At 40.5% G+C, this 15,502-nt stretch overlaps 1 protein-coding gene across 2 annotated transcripts in view; it reads right to left on the bottom strand.

Moving 5' to 3' along the window:
* Positions 1-15,502, bottom strand: part of LOC128439602 (sorting nexin-19) — a 30,560-nt gene that overhangs the window by 13,817 nt on the left and 1,241 nt on the right. Inside the window, exons 2-11 of one of the 2 annotated variants that reach the window (XM_053421946.1) lie at positions 14,437-14,722; positions 14,090-14,284; positions 12,583-13,779; positions 11,401-11,599; positions 11,074-11,174; positions 10,854-10,973; positions 10,523-10,647; positions 9,535-9,628; positions 9,245-9,404; positions 6,160-6,289 (exon numbers count right to left, since the gene is read on the bottom strand). In XM_053421946.1, the coding sequence (XP_053277921.1) occupies positions 6,160-6,289; positions 9,245-9,404; positions 9,535-9,628; positions 10,523-10,647; positions 10,854-10,973; positions 11,074-11,174; positions 11,401-11,599; positions 12,583-13,779; positions 14,090-14,284; positions 14,437-14,640 (2,525 nt within the window). In that variant the 5' untranslated portion in view covers positions 14,641-14,722. Of the gene's footprint in view, positions 1-6,159; positions 6,290-8,074; positions 8,595-9,244; positions 9,405-9,534; positions 9,629-10,522; positions 10,648-10,853; positions 10,974-11,073; positions 11,175-11,400; positions 11,600-12,582; positions 13,780-14,089; positions 14,285-14,436; positions 14,723-15,502 lie in introns of those variants that run through there. The other variant, XM_053421947.1, reaches the window with a different exon arrangement.

Here is a 15,502-nt window from a genome sequence, read left to right as displayed (position 1 = left end):
AAACAACCAGATGTTTTATCCCTGGTCGAAGAGAGACCGCTGTTTCGGGTCCAATCATTGAGAAGAGTTAGTCCCTGGATTCCCCACATCGCTCTCACTGAGAATCCATAGGTCTTCACACTGCAACAAGGCATGAGGTCTTCTGTTATTTTAAGACTAGACGAAAAATGATCTCTGACACTTGTTAAGTCAGGCAGAGCTACAAATGAAACACCATGTCCACAAGCATAAATTCTCACAAATGAAGTCACAACTATACTAAAACGGTCTTGTATTCACAGCCAGACACAGATGGCTATTTTAGCTACATATATTCGTCCATTGAGTAATTTTAGACCACAGTGCCTGAACCAAATATTCTTCTCTCTCTGGAGAACAAGGTGTCAAGCCAACACCAGAGAAATGACAAACTGGCAAATGACCCAGTTGACAACACACCAGCAGCTAGCTGGAGCCATAAGATGTGTCTGCATGGTGATGCACTGTGCTGCAACCATACATCCAACAAATAACTGCCGTTATGCTTATTGATGAAAGCTCAAAATATCAATGCAATGGCTCTATGCAACTACAACGCTTCAACAATAGAAAATAATCAACCACAGTTTACTACATGTCTTTCTCACCCTGTTTTGGACTCTTCAATGTGTCTCTATAAATAAAGACAAAACAACAAATAATAATAAATAATATAAAATGTATAATCTATTACTGTTATTGTTTTTATTGTCACTGTTTTAGCCATGTTCAGCACCTTTGAATACCTTTTAGAAGTGCTATAAAAATTAAATGTATTGCTATTCTTATTCAAAATATTGGTATTAAAGTGCACCTTTCATTTTTGACATTTAATGTTTTAAAACCACATTTAAAGTTGCTTTAAGTTATATTCAACAGACATGCAATGAAACTGTGGTAGAAGATGATTACTGCCCACATTACTGCAACAACACGTTCCTGTAGATTCATGCTGCAAAACATCAGGAGAGCCTGCCCCCTAGTCACTCAGAAGATGGTGCAGGTTCTAGTCCAGGCTCTGGTCATCTCACGCCTAGACTACTGTGGGTGCCATCCGACCTCTGCAGCTCATTCAGAATGCAGCAGCTCAACTGGTCTTTAACCTAAATTCACTCACACTACTTCGCTCCCTTCACTGGTTACCAGTGGCTGCCCGCATCCGTTAGTACTTGCGTACCGTGCTGCGAACGGATCGGGTCTAGATCCTGGACATGGTCAAACCTTACACCACAGCCCGTTCACCGTTCAGCTAGCTGTCGACTCAGAGAAGAAAAAACTGATTACGATATACTGTGCCAGTGGACTCATGTAATAAATCATAGATTAAAATATACTACTTATAAAAGCCAGTATAATGTTGTGTTTGGTTTATATTTGAGTTCAGACCACATCTTCTGACTTCTCTCCAAATGCCATAATGTGGTCATTGGCTAAACTGTGCAGCAGTGAGAAAGAAACCACTTTCCCTGCAGCCAAACTACTTGTTGTTCACCGCCAGTGAAACCCAAGCAACCCACTGGATTTCAGATGGAGATGCCTGGGTATTAATTAACAGTGTAGCTGGAGCAGAGGCAGGGAGAGCAAAAAAAAACGGAGAGTGAGCGCTTTCTCTATGACAACTGTTGACAAGCTTTAAAGCCTCCATGCTCCCCTTCATCCTCACCTCACCGCCACCTCATCAAGCTGTGAACTGAATTGTTTATGGAAGTGTTAATATGCGATTTAAGGGAGTAAAAATAAAGGATCATGTCATAGAATGACAGGTGCAGCTACAGACTGGCAGAGCAGAGGTGATCCAGTGGAAAGCCCTTCAGACCAACAAGGAAAAAACAGAACAAGACTGATGGTAGGACAGGTGCTCAAGCTAAATCAAGACAATTTTATATTTATGGCATCAAATCAAGACTTTTTTTAACATCGTGAAATAAGGCATTTCTACTCATTTTAAGTATCCTTAGACATGCTTGTGAGGTTGTCACAAAGTGGCTATACTCTGCTTCATCTAGACACAGTTCATCTAGAAACTGACAACAATCTGGCTCCAGTCGGATTTTCCATCCAGAATGTCTAAGAGAAAAAAACTATACTGATCTTGTCCCACTTTCCAGTCCATAAAAATCAGACATCTCCCAAACGACAGCTTCACCTTGGACCTCATTTATATGAGCAGAGAGCCGGCATTTCCAGCCAGATCTGTCCCTAAAACACATAAGATTTGGCCACCGAACATTGGATCCCGGTTTCTTCTCTCAGACAGAAGCACACACCTGCTTTGTTCACTTTGAGCTCTAAATTAGATTCTTGGATATGTGCATCGACTGAAGCAGTGGACTGGCCTGGATACATTTTTTTTTTGCTGCCTTCAGCTTTCATTTCCCTCCAGCTAACAGCTGTCAGATTATATAAAACCTGTCACAATATTTGTCAAATCTTTTCAGTCCCAGTACAAAAAAAAGCTCACCAAGAGATTGTGTGGATATATAGCTATAAATGAGAAAAATGGACCAAAACTGAAAAAAGATCCACTTCTAATTTCAAAAAACAGTTGTGAGCAGTAATGCACAATGAGGTTTTTGGCTTTTTATAACAAAAAGGACAGAGTGGAAGCAAAACAACTTCCTCCACTGAGCTCCTCAGTTATATCCAGCACGTAGGTTTTATCTATAGAAGGTTAGTTTTGAAGATACTCTACTGAGTGCCATGCTACTTTCTTCTTCATCCCAACATCTCAAAGTGTCTTATCATCCCTTGCAGTTAGAGAACTGAAGAAGCCTCTTGGATGGGAGGTGAAAAGTCTTCAAGAAACATAAGCGAGTCTGCACCATGATGCTGGAGCCACCAACACTTCTGCCCTGTAGCTTAACTGGTAGCTTTCAGGATTAGCTACAAATGGAAAAATATAAAATAGCAACATATTTTGTCTTTTGTGTTTCTTAATTTGATGGAGTGCATTCAGATATTCCCAAGCATTGTTCTGGTAAACATCATTTAAGATTGGCTAAAACCCAAAGGTTGTGGCCAGGACACATTAAAGCACCCTGACATATGGTAACATTTTGAACAATTATTCACATCATTCTTTAATCCCTTTTTCCATTTCAAGAGAGGTTTTTAAATTGGGCTCTTGTGTATTTTTTTCTTTTTTTAGGTATTCCAGCTTGATTTTTCATTTTGCTTTTATGTAACTCCATGCCGGGAAAGTTTTATTGTTCATTTGTTTTGTTTTTATTTATGATGTTTTTTGTAAATTGTACGTGGTCTGTATTTATAAATCGCTTTTCTTGGTCTAGATGACCACTCAAAGCACTTTACAGTAACATTTTTTGCCATTCACACACTCATTATACAAATCATACAGTGCATCTATTGGCAGCACATTTTCAAAGCGAATGTCAGGGGCAATTTGGGTTCAGAATCTTGCCCAAGGACACTTCAGCACGCGGAATAGGCTGGGATCGAACCTTCAGGTTATAGGCTTACCCGCTCTACAAAAGTGGTCTATCTATCACTTTGCATTTGTTTCAACTCTTCTATAAAAAATTATAAATTAACAGAACATGTGGTGTTTCTATTACAAGCAATTCAAAGCATCTAGTCTCTTCTGCACAGATAAATCAGTTGATGAGAGGAGATACCTGCCACACTGAGAGCTGTCACTGTCATGTTGACAGACTTCTGCCTAATATAGATGAGGCTAAACTAAAATACAAGGTCGTTCATGCTTGGCTGGTGGAACTTCTTAAAATAGAGGGGCCCGGCATCAATGTGAAGCAATTATATTCTGATACTGACACCCCAGGGAACGTGAGGTCACAGCACGAACAGTAGAACCTGAGAACATTGTCTACATGTTCAGTTTACTGGCAGCACGAGATATGTACCTCACTGTTTATGTCAGGCATTCTTTTAAGGGCCAAATAGTGCAGGCATGCATGTGCACATAAACTTCAAATGCAGAAGTGAAAAGCCTTCCATACTTTGCAAAAAGTGACTGCAAGCTTGCCTTATCAGATAGTGGGCATTTTTCTTTACTGATTATGTTTCTGTTTTGTTTCTGTATTAATAACTGCATGGCAAGTGATGCCACATATTTTTTAAGACATAGACCTCTGCAAGGAATCAGGGTCTCTTTCAAATATCAACTCTTTTGACAATCCAAATAGTACATAAGCCTGTATATAAGTCCCCATGGCTCATTAACAGCTCTCACTCTCTGTGGAATCACCGCAAAGAAGCATATGTCTTCATGTCCTGACCTGGCTGAGGATACAAATTTCTCCTATGCAGAAGTTTCCATTGGATTTTTTGTTGCATGAGAAAAAGCCAGCAAAAGCTCTTTGAGAGGACAGAGTCATTCAGAGGCAATCAACGTTAGGGGGGAGATAACAAATGCTTTGCTTTATGGCAGCATCAGTCAGGAGGAAAGATGGTCGTGCAAATCTCAGTGAGGTTTTCTCTCTGTTATATTACAATATCATATTATAATCATCATTGTTATGTTTGGCAGTTCCATGGATTGAGGTGACTTTTGATTTTCAGCAGCCTGCAGCCTTGGCCACAAGAGGGAGACAGATTTATTGCATCAACATCATCTGTGATAATAGCTAGGACAGGGCAATAAACAACATCAATAATTGTCACAGTTTTTATGAACAACAATACAAATTGGAAGGACCTAGTTAGCGTAGAAAGATTTGGGAGTCTGATTAGCATGGCAGCACCAGCAAGATTATACCTAAGTCGTTTTGTTAAGTGTCGCCACTTGGCTGCAATTATTTCAGGCCAACAATGTCAAGCTCCAATTTTATGGGGAGAGTCACAACTGCTCTTTCAATGATCACCGGAAAATATGAGTTGCATGTAATGAATCAAATCTATAACAAAATTTTACCACAGATAATACTTCTACAACAAATGTGCAAGGATTGACCTGCATCAGTCCAAGAACACCATTAGTTCGATATGTTTCCAATTCGACCGATATTAATGAGGAGGAGTATCTGTCATACAACCACCATCTTTGCTGTTATGGAGTTTTCTTCCCAGGGATCTGTATGTGGTTCATCTCTCTTAAATCATCACTGATCACAAACCCTGGGAAAGACTCAGCATTACATGGCTGGAAAGAGAAATATCTTCGCTACTTTATTTAGATTGCAGTCATTGCACCCAGAAATACAGCAGAAATTGGCAGGATGGCTTTAACTGAGATAACTCACAGTACTATACATTATTGTGCCCTGCTCAGCAAAGCCAAAGAGTATTGGTGCAGAGGAAGGTACAGATGGATGACAAATGAAAGAAAAACAAACATCTTTGAGAAAATTATGTAAAACCTGAGCTCAGAGGACAAACCCTTTCCTGTTGTCAGTGTGTATGTAACGATGGAAGACATTAACCATTAATCCTGCCTCTTCCATTTTAGTAAATGGGACATGGGCTATACTAAAAAGAAAAATTATGCAATAAATTATATATTCTCAAAGGGGGTCTCTGTCATTTGAGGTAGATCTTATCACACTGATGCTTGTACGTTTTAATCTTTCCAGCAAGCTTGGTTTATTACTCATTTGATGTGTAACTTCATGACTAACTAACTGACTCCTGATTGGTCAAGCAAGTGTATCAGCAGGACCTCAATACTACGGCTTAGGGCTGTGCGATATGACTTCAGATCAATATCACTATTATTTAAAACTTTTACCTCTATTACAATTAATGAAGGATCATTTTATGTTCCTCTGCTCTTTCACTCACATGAAGAACTGATCTTAATGTAAACCTGCTGAATTCATATTTATGTTCCTGGATGAACAGGAAAATAAGACGATACCGGTGTCAATGCATTGTGAAAAGAATCATGTGATCTTCACAGCAGAATTATTACATTACATACTGCCTCTGCCTGATGGACCACCCATCACCTGAACACTCCGGAGATTTCTGTGTTGTTGTGAGAATCTCCTGCTGCCTTGTTCATGTGTGTAGGACAAACACCAGCAAAAGTCAATACCCAAATGTGCCGACATATGTTTGAATGAAAGATGCACGATCATGGATTAACTGATTGTGGATGCATTTGACATCTGCTATTAGACATATGACTGAACTTGTGTATTTCAAATGAATGTGGCATGTCACCTGTTAATAAAGGTCCCAAACAGCAGCCTGATGGTCCTCTGAATGTTTTCACTGCACAGCCAGCTCCACTGCTCTTTCATCAGCAGACACAGGATGTTCAGAGCCACCTCAGCCAGCGCCATCTCAGAGGCTGTGCCCACGACATACAAGACACAAGAAAAACACAACACTCTGTTTTTACTATGCAGACTCATAAATTAATTTCTGTGTTAGATAGACTGACAGACAGATTCCAAAATGATGTTATCTTTTCTTCAGTGTGCATCTGATAAACAGTCTGGTTCAGTTGTCACATCAGCACTACATGCATTCATTAATACTGCCCTCATGTGGCAGACAAGGAGAAACTGCTAGAGGTAGGTGATTATTATTGTGAACCGGATCGCCTGATTGTAATAAATTCAAGGCAATTTTCTTAATTATTGATATAAATTACATGATTAGAAATCTTTAGAATTTTAGATTCCGAAGAAGGTGATACAGTTACTGAATATAATATTCCATATAATTACAAATGCTATACTACTGAGTTAATAGCACTGAAATAGTGTACTTTGGAAACCATCCATCTATGATGTGACTTGGATTCTTTATTTCATTTAAATTTCCTATTCGGAGTGATGAGTTTAGACATTGCATTTTCAAGGGTACTTTCTACATTTTACTACATTATTTCTTCTTGGATCATGTGACTCAACTTAAACCATGTTGAAACTTGAACCAGTATACAATTTTCTATTTTGGTGTTTGAGCTGGCAAATTTTGAGAATAACAAGTGTTGGAAAGAATTTCGTTGACTATAATTGGAATATTGAAAAAAATCAATACTATTTAAAAAATCATTTTTATTTGTTTTATATATGTGTTCCTGTGTGGGGGGTTTTCGGCCTTCTTACAACGGCCTACATGCATGTGAAAATGTGAAGCCTTATCTGCACTGGGTGCGTGTGTAGCGCATTACAGCTGCAAGTCTTTTTTACAATGCGTTTGTTTACCCATGTTTCGATAAATGGGGAGGGAAATTCAAACAACATATATTTGAAAAAGAAAGGCCATTGATTTAGTATCAGTAATTCAGCAGGGGTTGAATGTAGGTATTGGGTTGCTTAAAATTCAGTGTAATGTTAACACACTGTGGTTATATTGGTTGTGGAACATTGCAGCATCTGTTCAGTACAGACACTTCATTCAACCTTCATTCACTCGGTCTGTCTGGAAAAAGAGTGAGGGAGACAATGGCCAGATGCCTGAACAAGGAAGAAATGCATTTGGGATTCAATTAAACAGAAAAGGTCTTATTCCAGTGTCAACTAAATGCAAAGATCGTTTCCATACGATGTGAATGAGTGACAGACAAAGATGGAGCGGTGTCATGCCTGATGCAACAAGGGAGATAATCTCAGAGGTCAAGACAGCTAAGGGGTAGAGTTGGGGCGAAGACATGGGTCCCAAATGATACCTACTTAAGGTACTCAATCTCTGGTTGGATGAACGAGGATTAAACTGTTTGGTGTCATGTCTGGAGGAAAGCAAGCACACCACAGAATGGTGGCGGCAGCATCATGCTGTGGGGTTGTTTTTGAATAGGAGACTAGTCCGGTTTTAGGCAGGGCTGATCAGAGCAAAGTACAAAGACATCCTTCATAGAAACTGAGTCCAGAGTGTTCAGGACCTCAGACTGGGCTGACAGTTCACTGTCCAACGGGACTGTGACCCTGTAAGATCACAGCCGTGACAATGCAGCAGTGGCTTAGCTCGAACTTGAACCCAGTTAAATATCTCGAGAGAGACCTGAAAATCGACAGCCCCCATCCAACCTGACGGAGTTTGAGAGGATCTGCAGACAGAATCGTAGAAAAAAAACAAATCCCCAGATGGATGCATACAACAATGTGATATTAAAGTTCTTCCTTTTTAATAAATCCTGTTGTCATAATGGGAGGTTGAGAAAATTAAACTGGTCACAAATTTATTTAAAACATTTTAGCATGAACCTAGAATATAACAAAAGGAGAAATGTTCACTTTCACTTCTCTCCTCCACTTAGTCCCAGTTTCATATGGTGCAGCTGTCTTCCCCTCCAATGAGTCAAGTTATATAATGCTAAAATGTAAAACATTATTCAACACATATAGTTTCCATCAATAAAGATGGCTGTTTGCCAAAGCCGAGCAGAGTCCAAACTGGGTTCAGGTGCAGGCTGACCCATGTCACTGTTTGTGGAAACTTTTTGGTTTGGAAAGAACAAAAAACAAAAAAATCAGGTCTGTCGCATCAAGTCAATTCCTGATCTTTTGTCTGTTCAGCTACAGCAGCATGCCAAAGGTTGCCAAAATATATAACCTGGTCTGGTGAGTCTGATGAGTGACTGCAAAACACAAGCTGGATTCGATCAGAGGGCGCTGCTGTAATTGTGATCAGATGGTGGATGGAAACTGGTGAGTGAAGCAGACAGGAAAGAAGGAAGACACAACAGGGAGTGAGTCAGTGTGCTGGTCCGACACGAAGGAAAACGAAAGCAGACAAGCCAGAGTGACGCAGACAAGCAGACATGATGATTGCACAGATAATGACAAGAGGCCTGGAGGTTAAAGGATAAGACTGTTTTAAATATTTGATGACAATATGAAGAATACAGAAAATTGCTGGCCCTATCATTTAAGGCTCTAGACAAATTTGGGATTTCGATTAAATTTCAATATTGATTAAAATATTCAGGATCATCAATCTAGCTGTAGCAGCTCTCTTTGTAATAAACGCTTAACATCTGGTGCCAACACTGTTATGACAGGTCCTATAGCAGTCTAGACGGACGCCATCAACAGTTCAAGTCTCAGAACCTGTCCTCAGTCAGTAGATGCAGCAGAGTAAAAGCAGTAACTCGGCTTCATATGGTGGCAGTTGGGTGTGAAGACCTGTGATGATAAGGGTTTTACTTTTAAACCGGTGTTCTTTGAAGTGAGTCCTCTGATACCTTTTAAAATGACCAACAGTCACTCTTGGAAATGTACCAACTATCAACCTGACTGACCTTTACACAAGGCCAGTGTTTCCCATTTCAGGTATCTAGACCGTGTGCTCTTACCAGGCTCCTGACTCTGCTTTCCTCTCAAGCTGTCATCCAGATAGCCTCTGAATTCTCTGCTCACCGGGCTCTGCTCCCTCTCCGACTCAACTCTGATGCACAGTTTTTCTTGTTCAGTGATAAAGGCTTGCAAATCTCCCAAGGACATCCCACTGAAAACCTTTGAGGGAACAGAAAATTAAATTATCAGGTCAACCAGCAAACAAAATACAACAGAACTGAGTAAAATTTTGTTACTGTAGATTTCAACTAATGACGAAATATCAGTCGTTCAAATGTAAGACACTTACTGTGCTGGTTTGCCCCCAACTGAACAAAACTGGGGGTCTTATGTCAGAGCCGTTCATAGAGGGACTGTTTTTACTACTGAACTTCAGACGAGACCTGAGAGTAAAAAAAAAAAAATCACCACAAAGACAAAAATCAATATTTCCCATAATCCTGTTGTTCTCTGCTATGAATGTTCTCTTTTTTTAAGTTCAACAAAAAGCGGGTTCATATACGCCTCTACTGTAAGACCATGTTTTTGTGTAGTAAGACAATTCTGGCAATGCAACATGTCATATTTTCCATAACATTTCATAATTTCACCCATGTTCAACCCCTTTTCAAGGGTTACCAGTTGGAGTTGATTTGAAAATAGTCTCTTGATTACATTTAAAGCCCTACATGGGCTGGCTCCTAATCATATTGCTCAGTTGCTGCTCCCCTACAAAGTAGAGTGCTTCATTAGGCAGGATTTTTCTGGACCACAAGACCAGAGGTGACCGGGCTTTTAAAGTTGGGGCCCCTTATTTTGGAACAATCTTACTAAGGCATTTAATGAATGCTATAGAATTATTAGACACATCAAAGTAGCAAAATGCATAGAAATGTCCCGACCATTCAGAATGATTAGAATTACCTCCTTGTGGTTGTTTGCCTCAGCCGACCAATCAATTTGAAAGAAATATGTTCACAACCTCCTCTTTGGTCATAGTGCTCACATTGTGAAAAGTTTTTTTCGATAATGATGTAATAGTGAAGTTGGCCTCTGAACCTTTGAATATATTATGTAACCATTTTGTCTTGATGGGTATTTAAGGGACATTTTGACATAACTATGGCCAAAAAACCACGTTTATTTGGGGACAGTGACCTTTGACAACTAAATTCTATTAAATATACTTCTACTAAACTATTGTTTGCATTCATTTTTTAATTGTGAAGCCCCTTGTATTTGTGTTTTGAAAAGTGCTTTATAAAAAAAGGTTTGCTATAATTTGTTATTTGTATTACTTGCTCTTCTTGTCCAAACTTATTTTCCAACCATCCACCTCTGCTTCGTTATCCTCTGTGGGGCTTTGAGGCTCTGAACGAGGAAAGGCTGTCTTCAGGGTGTCCACGATGGCATTCACCATAATCTACACACAAAAAACACACACGTGCTGTATTTAAATCCATTATGACCCCAGCAGAGGCTTAGACCATCAAACAAGTTTTTATCATGTCTTTACATTGTTGCATCATGGTCTGATTATAGTTATTACTAAGCATATACAATATTCTTACTGTGAAGTCAACTTAATTATTATTCAGCTGTACCACAGTGAAATATTCAGTATCAAACCTTGTCTATGCGTGACACAATGAAAGGTTTCTTGACAAAGGCAATCCTGGCGTCTGTATTGAGAGCCAGAAACTCCTGCATCTCCTCACTGTTGGCTATTTCAGGGATGGCACAGAGTTGCTGAAAAAGAGAACAGATATCAAAAGCCATCCAAATTGTAAAATGTGCATATATATACAAATTCTTAATTCTTTAAGTGATAAAATATCAACCCACCAACCTTCAAAAAGGTTTCTAGCAGTCCTTTCCGGGCCTCAATCTTCTCACTGTCCATGTTCCCAAATGGCATGTCTGGAAATATTTTCCTTGGACCTTTTACACCTACAGCACAGTAAGATAAAATTACGGTTGTTGGCTCGAGTAGCAAATCAAACGTCTAAACAATGTCCAAGGAAAAAGTGCAAATCCAGGTGGATGGATTTCTCCAGACCAGACAAAAGATAACTTGGCCACAGTGCACATTGGTGGCTCCTCGGATCCACAAGAGATTTCTCACCTTTGATTTCATACATAAAATAGACAAAAGGACAGACTTCCCTCCCCCTACCTTTGCTGAGTTTTCTTAGGTCAGTTTTCTCTTCCAGCCGTGTTTGCAGGTTGAGGAACTCGCTGTATCGTCTGTTGACCATGTGATAGGCTACTGGCTGAATGCGAGAGGGATTCTCCAAAGTTGTCTGTACGACTTCGGCATCATCAGAGCCGGACTGGAGGCTTCCTGGGCTCTCAAAACCCATTGCTGTCTCATACTGAAAAACCAACACAAACAATGGTAAAGCTTAACATATTCTGTTGATTCCTGTAAGAATTTATATTGTGTGCAACAGATTGCAGTTTTTGGCACAGCTTGTAAAATGTCTTAAGGCCTAATGCTATTATACCAATGTTCAATACAATTAAGTTTTAAAAATAATGCAGTTCAGTTTTGCAAGATTTGGAAAAAATATTTGGTGAGGTGTTGCACATAGACCCTCTTTCCTTAATCCTTAGCCTTAGGCTCTTTATCTTTATCTTGTTGTCATTGCAACGATTGGGTGAATGTGAGTTGTAAGTATGTATAGACTGTCTAGTCCAATGTTGTACTGAGTGTTGTTTTATTGTTTTTTAATTTAAAATCACTATAAGGCATTAATTAGAAGATAGAAATAGAGGCCACTTTTCTTCATATTATTGCTTCTTATTTCCATTTGGCACTTCGTCAGCTTCCTTGAGCTGATGTTGATCAATTGAAGTGAGGTGTGTCTAAGCACTCAAGTCAAACTTGCTTCAACTCTGAAGTTGAGACTTTTCATGATCATTTACGAATGAAAAGTAAACCTCTTGGACAATGATGAAATAAGACGAGCAATATAAATACATCACGTTGGGCTGTGGCAAACCAAATTTCCAATTGTCTTCTTCTCTTTGTTGGTACATTGGTATATTTGCTGGTGCATATCTGCCAACAACTTTCAATTAGTAGAACGTCATTTATGTTTTTGTGTTTACGTGCACAAGCCCGTGCATATGCATGAATGACACAAGGAAAATGGGGTTAATCCATTTAAAATAACATTGCGACAAAGTGCTGTTAGTAGTAAAAAGCTCCACTATTTTTCATTTGTAACTCTTCTTTGAAACTTGTCTTTCCCTTTGGATTATCATATTTGAGCCCTTTATCAGCCTGGAAAAGTACAGGATCACAATTGAACAAAATAATGATTGGTGAACAGAGGAAGTGGACACCTCTTACTTTGATCGTGTATAATGTGTAGGGGTGAGAGCCAGTGCCTCTGTGTTCCTTAGCTGTGATGGTACCAGTGATGCGGAGGTTCTGAATGATGACTGGTCCATCTGGGCTACTGAGGGGCTGGAAACTGAATGATGGCATGGGAGAAGTGACCTGCGAGGGACTGACTAGTTCATTAGGGTTACCCAACCCAGTCTGTTCTACGCTCAGGAGAAGCTCCCTGGTTGGGTTTACTGGTGGAGAACTGGCCTCCCTTTCCAGGTCCTGGAGGCTGCTGACACTTGGAGTCCCCTGTGAGGCCCCAACTGATGAGGGGCCATAGCCATTTGGATTTTCTGAATTCACCCGTATGCTTTGGCAGGAGCCCTCCAATGGACAGGGACAAACATCCTCCAAGTCCACACCAATGTTATTTTCAACAGATGTGGTAAACTCTTTGCATCTGTCATCCAGAGCCTCCTCTTGGCCTATCATGACCAGTGAATCGGTGGGACTCTGTTTATATTCAGCCAAAGGAGAATCAAGGTCCGAGTCATTTTCCTGGTAAAATGGGTTTGACTTGCTTCCTCTCATGAAATGCTCTAGAAAGGGTGGAGGACTTTCTTCTTCTTCAGTGTTATTCTGTGGACAGTCCACCTCCCCTGAGTCGAAGACGTCATAGGCAGCAAGCTCAGCCATCTCTGCCTCAGGGAAAATGTCAGTCTGTGCTCCTGCTTGGGGAGTTTCAGTATTCCTTTGAGAAACCTGTGCAATATCTTGTAATGCAGGGAGATTAGATTCATCTGTTGGTGGTGATGGGGTCATCGGCTCTGTCGCAATGCATTCCTGGGGTTTGCTGGACCTCCCAAATATTTCAATTATAAGGATGTTTAACCAGTCAGGGTCAGACAGTTTGGCAATAAGAGGGAGAAAGACATTGCAGGTGATGAGCTCTCCAACCACAAACCGTCCAGTATGGGACTCCAAGTGCGGCAATGGCACCAGAACATGCAATAACAAATCTACAAATCCTCTGGTGTAGTTTAGCTCCGCTTTGTCACTGGTCATGGCAAGATGAGGTGTGGTAAGACTGGAATAGGCTTTCCACAACCGCTCGCTCTCACAACTCATGGTCATCTGCTGCTCGGTCACCAGCTCCTTCGCCCTGATGTAGTCCTGCAGGTGGCAGCCAAACAGATCGAGGATCCTCTGGGTCAGCTCCTGCAATAATTTGAAAAGTTTATCTTGCCCCTCTGAAGTCCAGTTGTTTAGAAATTAAATTAAAATTAGGGTCTTCCGTGAGTAAATGTGGTTTCTATTAATTCTGTTTCTATCATTAAGAGTGTCAATATTGCAGTAATGGCAATTATGTTCATTTACAAATTAATCTACGACAGAATACAGTGTGTAACAAGTGAAGGGGTCTGAAGCAACTGTAAATGTAAACTTATTGTTTAAAGGGCTATTACAGGCCGTATGGCATACAAAGAATGCAAAAGCTGCCAACACAGAGGGATTTACATTAACGTACCTTCCTGTCGACATGTCTAGCACGTGTTTTCAGTTCCATGGCCATACAGATCATGGCCTCTTTGACTTCTGTCTCAAAACCAGTCTCAGAGGACACTGTGCAGTACCAGGAGGTGACAAAGTCCCTGATGATTTTCCTCACTGTGTTGTGGATCTCTTGGTCCAAGTGTTGATCAGCCTCCACGGAGGGTGGAACCTGACATTTGGCAAAGGCATAATGAGATTGACGTGATACAGGAAGTACATAATGCCTATTTCCCAAAAGAGTCTTACGGTTAAATGTATCTCATGTATAACCATTTAAATGGTGACAAAGCAAAACACCAGAAAAGTGAGTTCCAAAGTTACCTGCTCCAGTGTGATAAACCTCTCCAGATGAACCACACTGTTGGAATCGAGGACTGCCTGCGAGCCAAGCCAGCCACCGAGCACCACCAACAGGCTGGTGAACAAACAAAGTAGCCAGATGTTGACCAGCAGGTGGAACAGAACCAGCCATGCCAACACCACACCAAAGCCCAGCAAGCTCCTCTGTCCCATCACCTCAGCCATGGCACCCTCCACGGCCTGACTGTCTGGGTCGACACCGTCAGGAAGGGATATGGAGATTATACATGCCAGAGCCACATCACACCTTGAAAAATAAAAGCAATTATGCATACAGATTAGATCGTGCTCTGTCCTGGTATTGAGACAGTCTGAAAAACCCTTGACATACATTCAAACTATTTGTTTTGTTTTGTGTGTGTATATTTGTGTGTGTGCATGCGTGCCTGCGAGAGTGAGTCTGTGTGTTTCTTTGTTTCTTTGGATGCAGATCAGTTGAGAAAAACAAAAAGGTGTCACTCATGTGAAACTCTCAACAGAGGTGAGAAGGAGTTGAGGTGGCTACTGGTGACACTTTGAACGATCGTACATACATGATTTGCTCTAAGTACAAATGCTGTCTGATCACCATTTGTTTCTCTGTGATGCTACTGACGTGTTTGTGCTCTCTTTAAGCAACCGTAGTTTGTGCTAAAGTTGTTGAGTAAAGAGAAACTTTCTGAACTTTGTGAAACGCTGTCTATGACTAGAACTTAATTATTTGAGCCTTCTTGTTAATTCAACAAACGCTATACATGAAGTTATTTCTTCCTTCTTCTTTTTGTCCCAGTGTGTTCGCTCAGTAGGGTCAAGGTCAGTTCAAACAAAGCACGTCTTATTTCTTTTTTTTAAATAAACTTCATCTTTGCCAACAGGGGGATGGGCATGTTTATTTGCATGTAGAGCGGGGATTGTAGTGGTCTGTCTGATCAGGTTGCATATAAGCTCCTCTACTGAGGTCCTCTGTGTGTGAATCCCAGGTGAGAGCCTCTGGTATTAATGCAGGTCTTCGTCATCTATCTGTTAAAGTTAAAGTTTGCGTCCTGCT

Source organism: Pleuronectes platessa, chromosome 5, assembly GCF_947347685.1.
Source record: "Pleuronectes platessa chromosome 5, fPlePla1.1, whole genome shotgun sequence".
Classification (NCBI taxonomy): Eukaryota; Metazoa; Chordata; class Actinopteri; order Pleuronectiformes; family Pleuronectidae; genus Pleuronectes; species Pleuronectes platessa.
Note: the sequence above shows the minus strand (reverse complement) of the source record. Positions and strands in the feature narration are given on the sequence as shown.